This window comes from Dasypus novemcinctus, chromosome 10 (assembly GCF_030445035.2).
Source record: "Dasypus novemcinctus isolate mDasNov1 chromosome 10, mDasNov1.1.hap2, whole genome shotgun sequence".
Lineage (NCBI taxonomy): Eukaryota > Metazoa > Chordata > Mammalia > Cingulata > Dasypodidae > Dasypus > Dasypus novemcinctus.
In genome coordinates this window covers 14631642-14649099 of record NC_080682.1, presented here as the reverse complement: position 1 = coordinate 14649099, position 17458 = coordinate 14631642, and the positions used below count along the sequence as shown (strand labels likewise).

At 56.2% G+C, this 17458-nt stretch overlaps 1 protein-coding gene across 1 annotated transcript; it reads left to right on the top strand.

The window, feature by feature from the left end:
• Positions 1 to 7982: 7982 nt before the first annotated feature.
• On the top strand, positions 7983 to 15086 carry ZP1 (zona pellucida glycoprotein 1). Its single transcript, XM_004446490.3, has 12 exons — positions 7983 to 8169; positions 9127 to 9248; positions 9440 to 9770; positions 10030 to 10170; positions 11072 to 11259; positions 11336 to 11433; positions 13027 to 13154; positions 13240 to 13429; positions 13526 to 13670; positions 14417 to 14498; positions 14600 to 14719; positions 14941 to 15086. The coding sequence occupies exons 1-12, from the start codon at positions 7983 to 7985 to the stop codon at positions 15084 to 15086; spliced, it is 1878 nt and encodes a 625-aa protein (XP_004446547.3).
• Positions 15087 to 17458: the final 2372 nt, after the last annotated feature.

Below are 17458 nucleotides of genomic sequence, written 5' to 3'. Positions count from 1 at the left end.
AGGAGACACTGCGCAGCCTGAGCCGGAGAAGGAGAGGCTCAGATAAGGGGACACTGTGTGTGTCAGCCGAGAGGGGGCTGGCCCAAGCCGAGACCGTCAGCTGGGCGCGCGTGGCACTCCAGAGTCCAGGCGAGGGAGGCAGGGGCCTTTAGAAGGAGCTGAGAATTGTGTAGACCAGCGATTCTCCCCTGGAGGGAGCAAGGCTGGTTAAAACCCGGGTTGCAGCTCCCACCTCCTGGAGCAGCTGATCCAGCGGGGCTGGGGTGGGGCCTGAGAATCTGCATTCCTAACAAGTTCCATGGCGCTGCCACCGCTGCTGGTCTGGGGACCACATGCCCCGGAGCCCAGGGGGGTCCCCGGGTCTGGGGTGGGGGGGGGGGGAAGCAGGAAGCAGCGGGCGCAGTAAAGAGCAGGGGCTCCCTGCTGAGGGACCCTGTCCAAGAGCTGTGAGGATCCAGAGAAGTGGTGCGCATGGAGCTCGGCCTGGGGTCCTGACCCAGAGCGGGGCCCGGCAAGGGCCTGCGGCTGCTCTGACTGCTGCTGCTCCTCATCTGCGACCACGTGAGGCGAGGCCGTCGCTGGGGCTGGCCATTGCCAGACAGAGTTTTTCTTTTCAAGATTTATTTATTTATTCCACTCTCCCTCCCCAGTTGTCTGCTCTCTGTGTCCATTCGCTGTGTGTTCTTCTGGGTCTGCTTGTATTCTCATTAGGTGGCTCCGGGAACTGATACTGGGACCGAGGCCATCATTCTCTTGCACCACCTCAGCTCCCTTACCGGACAGAATTTGGGGGAGCAGAGGCCAGGGAGGACGGGCTTTGTCTCAGCTGCCAGGGCAGCGGAGCCTCCCTGGAGCCAGGGGTGGAGGGCTTGAGCCCGGGGCCTGGGGCCTGGGCTGGGGTGCTCTGACCTGGGTGGGGGCGGCCGAATGCCCACCAAAGCTCCCCCTGCAGCCTGGCCTCTCTGAACAGCCGAGAGGAGGGGCTGGGGGGAGGGACAGCCCCACAGCCCCAGCAGTGGCGGGTCCTCTACCGCGTCTCAACACAGAGCCGGACCCCCGCAGCTGGAGAGAGGGGCGCCACCCCAACCTCCTCCTAGAGCCCCGTCTTCTCCACGGCTCGGAGCATGAGGTCCCAACCTGAAGAGCCAAAGCCGGGGCCAGCCCTGCCCTCGTAATGTCCTCCCCGTGCCCTCACGGGCACCGTTGCTGCAGCCGGGCGCCCCTGCTTCCCCCCCCCCCCCCGTCTGCTTGGCTGAGTCCTCCTCACCCTTCGGGACCCTGCTAGAGACGGCCAACGCCTCTGAGCCCCCAAGAGGGCGTGTGTGGCGTCCAGTGTGCTTAACAAGCCTGCGGTGCAGGCAGCGGGCAGCGGCTCCCGGGCGTGGTGGCAGCCCACGGGGGGCCGTCTCCCGCTGGCCCGCCTCCGGAAGTGGGTTCTTCAGGTTCCTTTACTGGCCTCTTTGAAGAAGTCCAGCAACGAGAAGTGAGACGCGGGCAGGAAGCAGGTGAGGCCGTCCCTGGAAACCTCCGGCGTGAGGGCCTCACGGTGCCCACAGCAGCAGAGGGGAAGTGGGGCCCCGTCACACGCCAGCCTGTGGGTGGCCTGGCTGAGCTAACCTGGTGCTCCCGTCACCCGCAAGAGGAAACCCCAGCTCCCCACATGACCAGTACGCCTGCCGGTGCCCTGGCCCTGCCAGCACCTCTGCCTTTGCATCTGCTGCTCCCTAGTGACACGCTCTCATCTTGCATTTAGCGCCCCCCCCATCTACACAGACTGTTTCTGGGCCCTTGCTTGTGCTGTTTGCTCCCTGCTCTGGAATGTCATTCCTTCCATTAACTTCCTGGTGAACTCCTAGTCACCCTTCAAAACCCTTACCAAGGCTCACATCCTCCGGGGAAGCCTTTGCTGATCCTCACAGACAAGCCTGCCTCCTGTTCCCTCGCCCCCATCTCCACCTCACTTCACATACCAGCACCCTGCCCCCCCACCCGCTATGGTGACTCTCTTCAGCTCACCACTGCTTCCCACTTCCATGATGAGCAACTTGAGAACAGTCAATTCCTATTATTTCCTCACCACTAAAGCTCAGCAGAGGTCTTGGGAAAGAAAGCTCCCAATAAATGTTTGCCAAACAGAATGAATCTCCAATATCAGACCCCCAAAGGCTCCGCAGCTCCTTGCAGTGACACGTTCCAGGCCACCATCACCCACGGCGTGGTCCCAATGGGCACAACCCTGGGGACTAAGACCTTTTACTAGGAAGGAAAACAAGAAGCCAGAGCAGTCGGCGCAGGCGGGGGTCAGCCGCTGTGAAAGCAGCACCCAGGATAGCACCCATTTCCTAGGCTCCCCTAACAAACCACCACAAGCCACGTGGCTTAAAGCCACGCAAATTTACCCTCGCCCAGTCCTGGAGGCCAGAAGTCGGAAATCCAGGTTCCAGCAGGGCCTCGCTCCTCCCAAGTGTCCAGGGGAGGAACCTCCCGGGCCTCACCCAGCTGCTGGTGGCCCCAGGCGTTCCTGGCCACCTTTTCTTAAGATCCTTCATTACATCTGTTAGAGGTTTGCGATAATGAGCAAGCTGTAGCTCAGTTTCCCCTGCTATTCACTGGGGAAAGGCTAACCCCCTCCCCCATAAGCCTGCATGTCCAAGGGCAGGGCACTTCCCTGAAGGTTGAACAAAGAAACCACATAGAGACGGGAGTAAAGGGAGATGGAAACCTTCACTACCTGCATATCAGAGGGAGATTTTCAAACACCCTTTATTCCCTACAGATCAAAGAAGCACCTGCTCCTCCAGCATTCCAAGAAAACCTAACTCCCTAGCCCACCACCCTCTAGCATACCAGGGAAAGTTTTCACATCTAGGGCTTCCTATTGGTCCCTGCACCGCACTCGGGCCCTCAACCCCCTCCCACCAACTTCTTTTCCCTGCCTAGGAAAGTTCTGTATGAATTCAAATCCCACACCCCCTTCCAGGAGTGGGCTGAAGTCCCTCTTCAGGCCCCACAGTGCTGGTGGGGGCGCTGAGGTCTCTCTTCAGACCCCCTCTGTTGGGAGAGCTTCTCAGTACATTCTCTGCCTGTGGTCGTATCAGTCTCCATGTCCCAGTGAGCGCTGCTTTTCTCCAACAACCTCAGAAGGCCCTTCCCCACCCCCAAATAAGGTACCACTTACAGTTCCAGGGAGTAGGAGGTTGGCTTATCTTGTGGGCGCCACATCCAGCCCCTGTCAAGGGCTTGCCCAAGGTCTCCCATGGGTGAGTGAAGGAGACGGGAGTCCTTCCCAAGCTGACAAGCTCTGGGTCCAGGAGGCTTTGCAAGACTCCAAGGGCTCTGGGCATGCTCTCTCTCTCTCCAGGATGGTTTGGCACAATTTTTCCCAAAGGCTTCCTTTTGCCCTTGGCCTTGAATGAGCCCGTCCGTGCTTTCCCCGCGCATTTCCAGACCTTGGGAGACATGCCTTCTCTGTGGGTGAGGTCTGTGACCAGTCAGAAAACACCTTCCTGGGCACTGGCATTGATTCCATCCCCACCTTAATCATTCTCACCCCTATTTTCCAAATATAAGAGAAAAGCAGAGACGTGACTCTCCAAGGTCATTCTGCTCGTGAGCAGTGACCTCAGGACAGAATCCAGGTGCCTCGACTGTTCCACCTAAAACCACCCATTCATGGAAAGCTCTCTCGTACAGTCAAAAGCCGACCAATAAGTGTAAAAAGATGATAAAGTTGGCAAATCACCATTTGGCAACTACCACACTAGGGGGTGAATGTTTGATGGGAACTAGGACAATTATACAGATTAAAAGTATCTGCCCACAAGATACTTATTAATTACAAAGAGAAATGTAGTAGCTTCACAATGGAGAGATCTGCAGGCACTATCTTCAACAAGGGATCAAATTTCCATCACCAGTAATGAGACAAACCAATGCCATGTGCTCCTGACAGGATGCGCCAAGAAGGACGCTATATCACTTCTGGGATGTTCCTGCCACAAAATGATTGAATCTAATCATGAGGAAATACCAGATGAATTGAGGGCCTTTCTGCAAATTAACTGGCCTGTACTTCTTGAAAATGTCAAGGACATAAAAGACAAAGAAAAGGCAGAGGAACTGTCCCAGGATAGATGTGGCTAAAGAGACATGACAAATGACTGATTTTGAACTGGATCCTGGGCTAGAAAAAAAAATTGTTCTCATTTGCTGTAAAGGACATTATTAGTACAATTGGTGAATGTTGAATATGGCTTACAGGCTAAACAGTAGTATTGAACCAATGTTGATTTTTCAGATTTCAACAATTTTGCTGTAGTTATGTAAGAGAGTCTCATATTTTAGGAAAGGCACATGGACATATTTAGGGGTAAATGGAATCTTGCATGCAGCCAATTCTCAACGGTATGGAAAAAATAATGTGAGTGTATGTGTATATGCAAAGAGGGGAAGAGAGAGAGAAAGCAAATTTAAAAAAGAAGTTAAGAGTTAACATTTGGTGAAACCAGGTGCAGGATAGATGAATATATGGAATTTATATTCTGTAACTCTGAAATTATTTTAAAAGAAAGTTTAAAACTGGTAGTAGGTGGGAATTTTGTATTTTATACATGATTGTTCTGTAAACCCATGACTTCTCTAATAATAATAATAAAGGCAACCAGAATGAAATACCAATAATAATAATAATAATAATGAAGACAGAGGATGAGGAAAAATGAAGAGGTCTGGGAGAAAACATTCCCTTTTAAAGTTCATGATAGCCAATGAAATGCATGTCCTAGATTTTCAAAAGATGGGCGCTCAAAAAAAACCTGAGAAAATACAGGTATGACTTTCAGACACAAATCTATGGGACCACAGGAAGACAATTTCAGAGTTGGGAAGTTCTTGAAGATTTAATTCTGATTGAATAATTGTAAGTGAGAAAATGGGAGGTATGTATATATGTATTTAAATATGCTGATTACACAGGCCTCCTCAGATAGGTTCACATTTCAAAGGATTTGGGTACCAGACAGAAAGAAGCCCATATAACTGAAAGGGAGTATCAGGGGCTACTCTAATACTACAGAACAAGATTAGGATGATCAAAGCTCAAAATGATCTAAGTCCTGGGGGGAAGTCTATACACACAAAAATTGTTCTTTGTGGGAAGCGCACTTGGCCCAGTGGTTAGGGCGTCCATCTACCACGTGGGAGGTCCGCGGTTCAAACCCCGGGCCTCCTTGACCCATGTGGAGCTGGCCCATGCGCAGTGCTGATGTGCACAAGGAGTGCCCTGCCATGCAGGGGTGTCCCCCGCGTAGGGGAGCCCTACGCGCAAAGAGTGTGCCCCATAAGGAGAGCCGCCCAGCGTGAAAGAAAGTGCAGCCTGCCTAAGAATGGTGCCACCCACACAGAGAGCTGACCCAACAAGATGATGCAACAAAAAGAAACACAGATTCCCATGCCGCTGACAACAGAAGCGGACAAAGAAGATGCAGCAAAACAGACACAGAGAATAGACAACGTGGGGGGGGGAGGGGAGAGGGGGAGTGGAGAGAAATAAATAAATAAATCTTTTTTAAAAATTATTTTTAAAAAATTGCTCTTTGTGCCTAAGTTAGAGCAAAAAGAAAGAAAATGAAACAGCCAACAGGTTATGCATTACAGGCATAAAGTGAAAATGCCGAATAATAAAAGCAGCATATTTGTGACTAACTAGATATGGCAGAAGCAAGCAGAGTGGTGGATAGGAGTTACCTGAAGAGAATATTCTAGTACATTTTCTAAGATACTGTTCTAGATCCTGTCCCTCTTGGCATAGCAGCAACCTGCATTAAGATAGATTAATGAATTAGATTAATGGAAGCTTGCTTGAAACTCAGAGAAAGCTAATATTTTGGATGATGGATAATTTTCTTAAATAGTCTTAACTACAATCATTTGATAAGATGAGAAAGAATGAATATAAAGTATTTGGTCTGGTAAAAAAGTAAAATAGACATGAGTTATCTACAGGAGACTTCAGGATTTTAGATTAGTCCAAAATTGAAGGTTCATCTAGAAGTATACAATTTACAAGTGAGTTAAAAAATAAATTGTAGGGAGTGGAGGTGGCTCAGGCAGTTGGGTGCCTGCCTCCCACAAGGGAGGTCTCAGGTTTGGTTCCTGTGCCTCCTAAAGAAGAGTTAGAAAGCAAGCTGATGTGACGGACTGGCATGGCAAGCTGACATGAGATGACACAGAGAGATGTCACAATGAGATGACACAATGAGGAGATGATGAGAAACACAACAAGCAGGGAGCAGATGTGGCTCAAGCAATTGGGTGCCTCCCTCCCACACGGGAGGATCCAGGTTTGGTTCCCGATGCCTCCTAAAAGAAGACGAGCAGACACAGAGAGCACACAATGAACAGACTGAGCAGAAACAATAGGGTGGGGGGTGAGAGAAATAAATAAATCTTCAATAAATAAATAAAGTGTAAAACTTCCCATTGTCCCTCAGTAAAGTCCCCGTCCTCCCTACCCTGCCCAGCTCTTCCCTTTCCCACCCCCCCAGCCAGTTTAAAGTCCAGGGTCTCCTGGTCCGCTGCCCACCCACCTGCCTTCCCTCCTTCTACCCATCTCTGCTGTCTTAAATTCCCTCTGCCTCAATTCAATATCCCCAGCAGGCCACCCCCTGGCCCTCAGCTCCAGGAGCCTCTGCTCAGGCCCCCTTTCCTCCAGAAACACCTGCAAGGCCCCCGCCTGCCTCCACTGCGCTGCTGTCCCCATCGGTGCTCTAGCCACAGTAAAGTTTGGCCTTGCCAGGCAGGAAGGCCTCACCACGTCTCATCTCTTTACACCCACCCTTTGTCACTTGCAGTCCTCCTGCCAGCACTGCGAGCGTAAGCATGATTTTTATCCCCAGGCGAGAACGGGGACACCTGAGGCTCAGAAAAATGAAGCACGTGTCCCAGGTCATGGCTAGAAAGCGGCCGGGGCTGCGCTGGAGCCAGACTCTCAGCTGCGAAACCATTCGCTCTCCCTGCTGCTGCCAACTAAAGTAACTGGTCGGCGAACGTCTGAGGAGTTTGGACTCTGCTGGCCGAGCACTAGCCCGAGTTGGCGCCTCCCTGCAAGGACGGCCGTGTGGGCAATGAGCCGGGAGGCACGCAGGAAGTGCTCCGGTCTGTGAGCCTCTCTCATTTGGTTTTTTGTTGTTTTGTATGTGTGGTTTTTTGTTTTTTTTTTTACATAGACTTTATTTCTTAGAACAGTTTTAGGTTTACAGAAAAACTGAGAAAATAGAGAACCCATATACCCCACATCCAGTTTCCCCCAATATTACCACCTGACAGCAGTGAGGTCTATTTGTTAACAGGCATGAACCAGTGTGGCTAGCTCCTGTTTCACTTAGATGTCCTTGGTTTTTCCTAGCGTCTTTTCTTTCTTGTCCCATCCGGGATGCCAGGTTGCCCTTTGTTGTCTGTTCTGGCTGTTCTTGGCAATTATCCTAGGAACTTGCCCTGAGGTGGAGCTCGCGGGTTCAAGCACCTGTCTCCCCCATCTGACTAGTTTCAAGGGCAGGGGCAGTATCTCGTGGGTTTGTTCTGCCCCTAAAGCCCACCTGCCAGCAGCCTGCGGCCCACCACTGCCTCCCCCGCAGCTCCTCGGGGGCCGGGGCTCAGACTGGAGGGCTGGGCGGGCTGCGGGCGGTGGGCGGGAGGTCGGCAGGGGCCCACCTGCAGCCTCAGGCACCTTTCCTAGAAACCCCACCCACGCCCCAGCTGTGAGGCTGAAAGCCAGGGGTGGGGGCCCAAGGGCCAGGTTCTGACCCGCCCCCCAGGGCTGCAGGCTGGGAGGGTGCCTCCCCCGCCTGCAGGGCAGGAGTTTCACCGAAGCGCTTGCTGGTCAGGTGGGCGCTGGCCCAGGTGGGCCCTCTCTGCTTGTAGAGGCTCCCACCTGCAGCTCCACCCTATAAAGCCTGGGCCCCTGCCAGCGGCCGGGGGCTGCCATGGGGCTGGCGGTGCACGTGGCTCTCCTGCTGCTGGCGGTGGCCGTGCTAGGCCCAGCGTTGGGCCTAGGGCTGCGCCTGGAGACGGCACTCCCAGGCCCTCTGCACAGCTATGCCTGCGGGGTCCAGGGCGTGCAGCTGCTGGTGGTGCCCAGGCCGGGCCAGGGCATCCGCTTCAAAGTGCTGGGTGAGTGCCACAGGAACCCGGCCCCTTGGGGGTGGCCACCTGCACCCCCTTACCTCCTTTAAAGGGGGCTGAGGCGTGTTGCAGTCTTAATTTCCCCGGTCCCCCAGGCCAGCTTTCCCCGTGTGCACAGAAATCACGCAGCATCCTGTTGACACGAAGGTTCTAATTAGCAGGTCTGGGGCAGGGCGGAGATTCTGGGATCTTAACACCTCCCGGTTGCTGCCGGGGCTGCTGCTCCACAAGCCACCCTCTGTGGCAGGGCCCTCGTGGAGAAGGGTGTGGATTTGGCATCGGCACTTGACTCTGCAGCTTCTAAGCTGTGTGATCTTGGGCAACTGGTCTGACCTCTCTGAGCCTCCTCTCATCTGTAAAGTGGGAACGAGGGCCCCATCCTTGCCCTGGGCACTGAATGGGAGTACATGGGGTGTGCCCTGCTCCCGGGGGGGCCCTGCTTATTCTGGGAGGGGGAGGGTGTTGGCCAATACCCAGCAGGTGAACCGCGGCGACTGTGGCAGCCAATTAACCTGCAGACAGGCTCAGCTCCTTCCACGAAAGCCCAGGCTCACGTCCTCTTTCCGTCCTGCACTGTGTGTGCCTGAGAAAGCTCACTTACCCTCAGCTGCCGCATCCACAGGTCTGGCTAACTAAGCTTAAACAGACCCAATCAAATGCCCAGCACAGAGCACGAAACCCTGCTTACCCATCTTCACCGCGTCTTCCCCTGCCTGCTGCTGTGTGCCGCCACCAGGGCGCCTTCGTGAGAAAGATCCCAGCTGAAGCCAACCATCCCTTTAGATGTGGAAACGAGACCAGAGGGGGGACGGGACGCGCCCCAGGCCACACAGCCAGCTGGCAGCGAAGCCGGGGCTGGATCCCGGGTCCCCTGGCTCTGAGTGGGCACGCCTGGCTTCCCCCATCAGCCTCCTGACCCCTTCCTCTCCCCACCCCCACCCCCAGATGAATTTGGGAATCGATTTGAGGTGAACAACTGTTCCATCTGCCAGCACTGGATCTCCTCCGAGCCGCGGGGGCCAGTGGTCTTCTCTGCAGGGTATAAGGGCTGCCACGTGCTGGAGAAGGTAGGGGTGGCCCCACGAGGTATCATGCTAGCGAGGCCCCTGGGGACCGGCAGAGACTCACTTGGAGCCATGACAGCTCAGTGAGCCCGTGGGCGAGGCGGACTGAGCCCTGCGCCGCCCCTAGCAGCTGCCCCAGCTCTGCCGGAGGACGGGGCCTCTCCTCACCTGCCCCCTATCGCCCTCACCTGCAGGACGGGCGCTTCCACCTGAGGGTCTCCATGGAAGCTCTGCGGCCCGACGGGCGTGTGGAGGTAGCCCGAGACATCGCTCTGATCTGCCCCAAACCTGGCCACACCTGGGCGCTGGGCTCCCACGTGGCGCCCCCCACCGCGTCCTCGCTGTCTGACCCGCACAGCCACACCTCTGGCCACACCTCCCCTAGCCCCCCATACCCGGCGTCCACCTCCGTCCCTGCAGGCCCGGTCTCGCCACCCCTCTGGCCTGGACCTACCCGCCCCGCCCCGGCTGCAGCCCAGTGGAGCACCTTGGAACCCGAGGAAGTCGACAAGCCAGCTTACGCGGGTGCGTGGGCTCCGCCGCGGGTGCGTGGGCTCCGCCGCGGGTGCGTGGGCTCCGCCGCGGGTGCGTGGGCTCCGCCGCGGGTGCGTGGGCTCCGCCGCGGGTGCGTGGGCTCCGCCGCGGGTGCGTGGGCTCCGCCGCGGGTGCGTGGGCTCCGCCGCGGGTGCGTGGGCGAGGGGCTGTTCCCCCCCCTCCCTCCCTGGATGTCTGCCGCCCAGCTGGGCTCTGTCCCATGCCCTTACCCCTCTGTCACCAACCCTAGGCACCCATCCCACCCAGCAGCAGTGCCACGTGACTGCTGGGCACATCCCCTGCATGGTGAAAAATTCCAAGGAAGCCTGTCAACAGGCTGGCTGCTGCTATGACAACACCAGAAAGGATCCGTGTTACTATGGCAACACAGGTACAGCCCTCCACCCCAAGCATGGTCCCTGTTACCTGGATCCTGAAGAGTGGGAGAGCTTTCTCCTCCCCTGTCTAACTGATGCTGTTTAACCTCCTGATCCTAGGAGAGCCAGAGGGTCAGAATGGACCCCAGGAAGAGACCTCAAGTTAGGGTGACCACAACACTCAGCTTGCTTATGACAATTGTGCAGGGGAGCTGTCAACAGCATCCCCTTCAAATCCAACAGACACCCTGGTTTGGGTGAACAAGTTACGTGGTGACCCTACCTGTAGAGTACAGATTGATATCCTTTTTCCATGATGAGGAAAACCTGAGATCAGGAAGGGTTTGCTCAAGCTAGCACTGGTGTAAGAAGCTAGCACTGGTGTAAGAAGCTAGCACTGGTGTAAGAAGCTAGCACTGGTGTAAGAAGCTAGCACTGGTGTAAGAAGTGCCCTCCTTTCCTAGGGCTGCCATGACAAATAAGCTGGTAGCTTATTGTCTCACAGTTCTGAGGCTGCAAGGCTGAAGTCTGTAAGGGAAAAATCTTTCTTTGCCTCTTCCCAGCTCCTGGTGATTTCCTTGGGCTTCCAGTGCTGCTTTGGTGGTCACATGACCTGTCCAAATTTCCTCTTTTTAGAACGCCGGTCATATTGGATTAGGACCCACGTTAACCTTCACCTTAACTAATCGCCACTGAAAACCCCGTTTTCAAATCAGGACAGCCACAGGACCAGGGGTTAGGGCTTGAGCATGTCTTTTGGGGAGACCCGTTCCCCCCACAGTACATCTAGAAGATGAGAACCCACATCTCCCAGCTCCCAGGCCAATGCTTAAATGCCGGCTGCCATCCGGTCCACTCCCCTGCCTCTGTGCCGGGTGGCTCCTGACTTGCCTGTCTGATGTGACTTTGTCCAAGCCACAGTCCAGTGCTTCAGAGATGGCCACTCCGTCGTGGTGGTGTCCCAGGAGACGGCCTTGGCCCACCAGACCACACTGGCTAACGTCCGCCTGGCCTATGCCCCCTCCGGCTGTCCCCCCTCCCAGGAGACGGATGCCTTTGTCGTCTTCCGATTCCCCCTCACCCGCTGCGGCACCACAGCCCAGGTAGAAGTGGGGGCCCGGGGGCTGGCGTCCAGCACCGCCCCCAGGGCGGCCTCCCCCAGCTGTCCCCTTCCCCCAGGTGGTCGGCAACCAGCTCATCTATGAGAACCAGCTGGCGTCTGACATGGATGTCCAGATGCGGCCGGAGGGTTCCATCACGCGGGACAGCACCTTCCGGTGAGGGGGAGCCCCTTGAACGGGCTGGGCCTGTGGGCGTGGGGGCGGTGCAGGGTGGCGGAGAACCGCTTTGGAGTCAGCGGGGCCAAGGTCAGGCTCTGCTGCGTGGCCTCTGAACTACCGCTCGCCTCTTCCTGCCCCCGCTTCCCCAGCCACGGCAGGACACGTGCAGCTCTCGGGGCCGGGCTGGGGCCCGATGACATCTGTCCGGGCCCGATGACATCTGCCCGCACCCGGCATGTGGGCACAAGTGGAAGCCAATGGCAGTGCCCGAGAGGACTGGAGTCCTTGTCTCCAAAGCATTTTCCAGGCCACAGGAAAGGGCTGAGGCTGTGGCCAGGGCTGCCACCTGATTTGAGAAGTTATGAAGCCACAGACGAGGCGGAAGACACCTCTGGGAGGCGGGGCTGGGAGGAGTGGGGAAGCACCCGCTGGGCCTGCTGACTCGGGGGACAAAACCACCCCAGGGTGACTGGGGGCTGGGACATGGAGCCTGGCCTCGGTGTCTGCCCTGCTGAATGGAGCAAGGGGATCTCTTGGGCGGTAGAAGCTCTGTGCTTGGCGCTGAGCAGGTGCCAGCGGGGTTTCTTCTCTGCCTCAGCACGAGGGTGGGGCTGGCATTGGGGACCAAGAGTCTTTGGCCTTCAAGCATCACCCGTGGGTGGGAGGGGGAAACCTATGCCGTGCTTTGGACTCTTGGATTGAAGAACCGGGGTGGCAGCCAGGGCCTGCCACGCAGGCCGGCAATGCCCAGGAAGGTGGGAGTAGAGAAAAGCCAGGCTGGGGCCCACGAGGGCTAGCTAGTGAGCCGCGAAGGGCAGTGCAGGGGCCCGGGGGGTGCCAGCCTCGGCCTCCTGCTGTGGCGCGTCTTCCCCAAGCCCCAGCCCAGGCTTAGCCACCTGGGGCTCTGCCCCAAAGACCGGGAAAGGGAGAGCTCCCTTAGCGGAGGCACGGTGGGTGGGGTCAGGTGAGGCTACAAAGTGCCCCAGTGCAAGGGTGTGGCCCCCCCACCAGGAATGTGGAGGAGGGTCCTCTGCGGTCTTCAGACCAGCCGGGGAGATGCTGGGACTCCTCGGCAGAGGGACTGCAGCTGTGGCAGGAGGGTGGCACCTAGGACGGGCCTAGGCACAGCCCTGGGGGGAAGTGTTCTCTCCCCCTGTGAAGAGGCTGGGGCTAAGCTGCCTGCACAGGATCCTGCTGCCAGGAAATGCTGAGAAGACTCAAATCCAGGGCAGTTGGGTGCTGGAGCTCCCAGGCCTGCCCATAGCTGGACCAGGGCCCGCGTCGTGGGTTGAGGCGGCAGCTCCAATGAGGTGGCAGCTCCTTGAGGCCGTCTTTGTCTCCAGCACCCAGCACAGGGCCTGGCAGATGACAGAGAGGCTGCTGAGCCATCCTGGGAAGATGAGGCCAGGAACAAGGGCCACCCCCTGCAGCCCCCTTGGCAGTGAGGCGTGTCACCCCAGGGACTGAGAGCAGCATGCATCCACCCTCCAGGGTGGCATGCCATTCACTGCTGCAGCCACAGCATTCCTAGCTAGTTCATTAACTGTCGACTGTGTTGTCTTCTCCCCTGCTCTTGCACTTGGCTTCCAGGCTTCACCTGCGCTGCATCTTCAACGCCAGTGGCTTCCTGCCCATCCAGGCATCCATCTCCCGGCCCCCGTCGCCCGCCCCGGTGAACCGGTCTGGCCCCCTGCGGCTCGAGTTGCAGATTGCCAAGGGTACAGTGCCCCCGTGCGTTCTGCCCCTGTCCCCACTTCCCTGACGTCCAGCCCGCCCTGGACACACGTGCCCCTCTCCCTGCAGATGAGACTTTCCGCTCCTACTACGGAGTAGAGGACTACCCCCTGGTGAGGCTGCTCCGGGAGCCGATCCATGTGGAGGTGCGGCTTCTGCAGAGGACGGACCCCCGCCTGGCCCTGATGCTGCACCAGTGCTGGGCCGCTCCCAGCGCCAACCCCTTCCAGCAGCCGCAGTGGTCCCTCCTGTCGGACGGGTGAGTGGCGGAAGATGCCCGAGCCGCCCGGCGGGTCCCCCTTGCCCACCTGCCTGCTGCTCAGAGGCAGGGCCCCGTGACGCCTCTCCTTCCCAGGTGTCCCTTTGATGGTGACAGCTACAGAACCCGACTGGTGGCTTTGGAGGGGACAGCACTGCCCTTCCCGTCCCACTACCAGCGCTTCACCACTTCCACCTTCTCCTTCCTGGACCCTGGCTCCCAGAGGGCCCTCGGGGGACCGGTAAGGAAGCCCCCGCAAGCCTGGTCCCCATCTGGTAAGAGGGGGGTGATACTGGACAAGGCAGGCCAAGCTCCTGGCACGGGCTTGAAGAGGGAGGGAGGTGAGCACAGGGCGCCGGCTCAGTGAGGAAGGAGCTCGAGAGAGGACACGGACGGTGCTGGGTGCGAGTGCGGGTGCAGTCAGCCCTGACCTGAACACGCTCCACGGAGCTCAAGGGTGGCCTCGTGGCTGATTCCAGAAACGTGTTCACTGTGAAGTTTGCACTGAACTCTTATAATGCACTTCTCCTTAAGGTAAGTGCAGATAAACTCAGGGTCCTTTGGTCTACATTTTCTACATGATGCACGAATGCATCCTTGGCCACAGACTCAAGCCACAGACTCAAGCCTAGCCTCGGTTCTATTGAAGAATCGATTGTTTCATTCATGTTACTTACATAGACCAGGTATTTTTTTAAACAGCTGCCCACCTCTACCTGAGAGGAAGGCTCATTTCACTTGCTAGTACCTAAGGGTTGGGGCAGCGTCCCTCGCAGGAGGAAGACACGGATTCCAAACTGGGAAGCGACGCAGACCGCTTGGTCCCCCGTCGTCGCAGGGCTTCAGCCTGGGCTCTTGGTCCTCGTGCCCAGGATGCGCCCCACCTGCCCCCGCCGTGCTGTGCCCTTGACCCCCGCCCAGCTTTGGAGCTGCCTGCCTCTGGCGGCCCTGAAGCAGCCCCAACCTCGGCTTTGCCTCTCCCTCCAGGTTTACCTCTTCTGCAGCGCTTCCGCCTGCCGCCCCTCGGGCCCAGGCACCTGTGCCACTACCTGTAGCCCTGGGATGGCGAGTGAGTGCAGTGGGGCCACCCGTGGGGGTGGCCTTTGTTCTTTCTTGCTCTCCCAGGCAGCCCACGATCCCGTTCTCTCTCCTCCCCACCACCCCGCGCAGGACGGCGACGGTTCTCCGGTCACCACCAGGACCCTGCTGGGCCGCAGAGCATCGTGAGCTCTCCAGGGCCAGTGGGCTTCGAGGATTCTGACAGGCAGGAGCCCACGCTGGGGCCAGCAGGTAAGAGGGCTGGTGGGTGGTGCCCTCAGGCCTGGGCCGCCCCGGAGTACCGTGACGGAACGGGGACGCTCCGGCCACCGTGGGGACCGAGACGGTGTAACTGGTTCAGTGGAGAGCTGAGCAAAGAGCACTGGCCGACGCCCCTGCAGGCGGGCAGCTTCGGCCCTGCCGGCATGGAGGGGCAGGTGGCCAGGGTCCTTCAAATCCCCTCTCTGTGCCAGGCTTCACCAGGAGCTCCGAGCCGCACCCTCACCTCCACCTCTGGGCCATTTCCCTGCTGCCTGTCGCCCTGGTCCTGGTGGTTGGTGTCTTTGTGGGCCTGAGCCACACCTGGGCCCAGAAGCTTCAGGAAGGCACCAGGGGGTGAACGGGCTCAATAAACCATTGTTTCAAACTTGCTGAAAGTGGGTGTCGTTGACTTATTCGTTATAGCTGGAGCAGAGTTATTTCTCTTAGGAACGTGTTTCAGAGTCCACTCTGTCCTTTCATAGTGGTGGCCTCTACATCCTTAGTGTCTGCCAGCCCCTGGGTGGAGCCCAGGGCCCGGATCCCAGCGGCTTGGCCTGTCAGCAAGGAAAGGAGGCGTTGCAGGCAGCGTGAGCGGGAGGAGCAAAGGGGTGAGGGGGGGTAAACCAAGGCCATCGTGGCTTAGCTAGAAATCAGGAACCTGGCAGGTCAACTTCCACAGCCCTGCAGAGCTGCCGCCTCCAGTTCCCTACCTGCTGCCCTCCCAGGTAAAGGGGACATCCCAGGGCCAACAGAACTATACCTGATTTGAAGGAGTACCTTACCGATCCCTCTCCAAGCCCACCAAAGGATCCTGGGCTGGGTTTCTGCCCATTGGTCTGGCCTCCCAGGAGCAACCCATATAGAAAGAGTCAGCCACGGAGCATGCAGTCACTTGGCAGGCAAGTGCTGGTGCAGACAATGCCCACGTATGACATTGGCCATCATCTGTGACTTGCAGCAAAGACCATTCCAGCCTGGCATGGAGCTCTTCTAGGCTGGGAATAGCGGTTGAGTTGGGGTAGGTGGGCTGGAGGGTTCGGCCCCTGGCAGGAGGAAGCCTGAATCTGGCTTCAGGCAGTTTTCGGGGCCTCTGGTAGGGTGAGAGCTTAGAGCTGGCGGGAAGGGTGTTGAAGAGGCCTTATCGGTCCTGGCCCCTGGCCCACCGGGCCTCTTCCACCTTCCAGGTACTGGTCAAACACAGGGACTTGAGATCCAGGCTGCTGGAGTTGCAGCCCTGGCTCGGCCTTCTAGCAGTGTGGTATCAGATGAGCTACTGAACTTCTCTGGGCTTCAGCTTCCTTATCTGTAAAGTGGAGATAATGCCTCTCCCCATAGGAGTGTTGGATCATATGACTGAATAGATGAAAACACATAGTAAATGTTGGCTGCCATGTGCTATTCTAACTAGAGTTTCTCTTCTTCCAAATCTAATGTGTTGTTGTGGTTGTTTAAATAAGGCAGAGTTTACAGCCCAAGATGAGCAGGGAAGGAGTTAGGGGAAACTGCTGCCTTCTACCTTTCTGGTGGTGGCAGAGTTGAGCACAGGCAGGATGATCCAGACTCTTATGGAGAAGGCTAACTAAATTCCCTTCTCGGGCCTCAGTCTAACCATCTGTGGCTAGGGATGAGTCCTCCCCTGCCCGTCTTCCTGGCTTGTACAGGGGATGTAGGGTCAATTCTTCGGTGTAGTGCAGAGTAAGTGAGGGTTTTCAGCTTGGGGGGCTGGAGGAGCCAGGGTTCTGCTTCCTTCCAGAGTCAGCTCTTCTTACTCCTGCCTCCATCATATGCCCTTGTTACAAGCATTTCAAGCAGCATGTGACGATGGCACTGAGGCTCTAATGACACAGCATTCTATGTGGACCCATTAGTCGTTTTTTAAAAATTATAGCAAGTTTTTTATTTTTAAAGATACATAGATCACATAAAATGCTATAAAATGCTACATTAAAAAATATAACAGGCTCCCATATACCCCACCCCCACCCCCACTCCTCCCACATCAACAACCTCTCATCAGTATGGCACATTAATTGCATTTGGAGAATACATTTTGGAGCACTGCTGTACTGCAAGGATTGTAGTTTACAGTCTCCCCTAATCCATTCAGTGGGTTATGGCAGGGTATATAATGTCCAGCATCTGTCCATGAAATATCATTTAGGACAACTCCAAGTCCCAAAAATGCCCCCACATCACATCTCTTCTTCCCTCTCCCTGGCCACTGTCTCCGCATCAGTGATGAATTTCTTCCATTGCTAGAGTCACAATAGTTCTATAGTAGAATACTGGTAAGTCCACTCTAATCCATGTTTTATTCCTCTATCCTGTGGACCCAGATGGTGATGTCCACTCCACCTCTAACCAACTTTTTTTTTAAATACAAGGGTAGACATCTTGTCACTTCCTATCATTTTTATTTCTTTTTCAAATTTTATTTTTATCAGTTAACACAACAGCTACAATCACAATAAATCTGCTTTAGTCAGCATTTACACCTCTCACTGTCACTTTTAATAGATGCATTATCCTCCACATTGTGATCAAGATATGACACACTTGACTTCCTTTTGATGGAAACCAAGTTTGTTTATCATTAAGGGTAACAAGCACACAATTCTCTGTATACGCTTTTCTCAGAGGAAGTACTTAAGCAGAACTACTGGGTCAAAAGCTGCGTCCTTGTAACTCTTGGGCTCTGGGAGTCTACAAGTTGCCTGTTACTCCACAGCC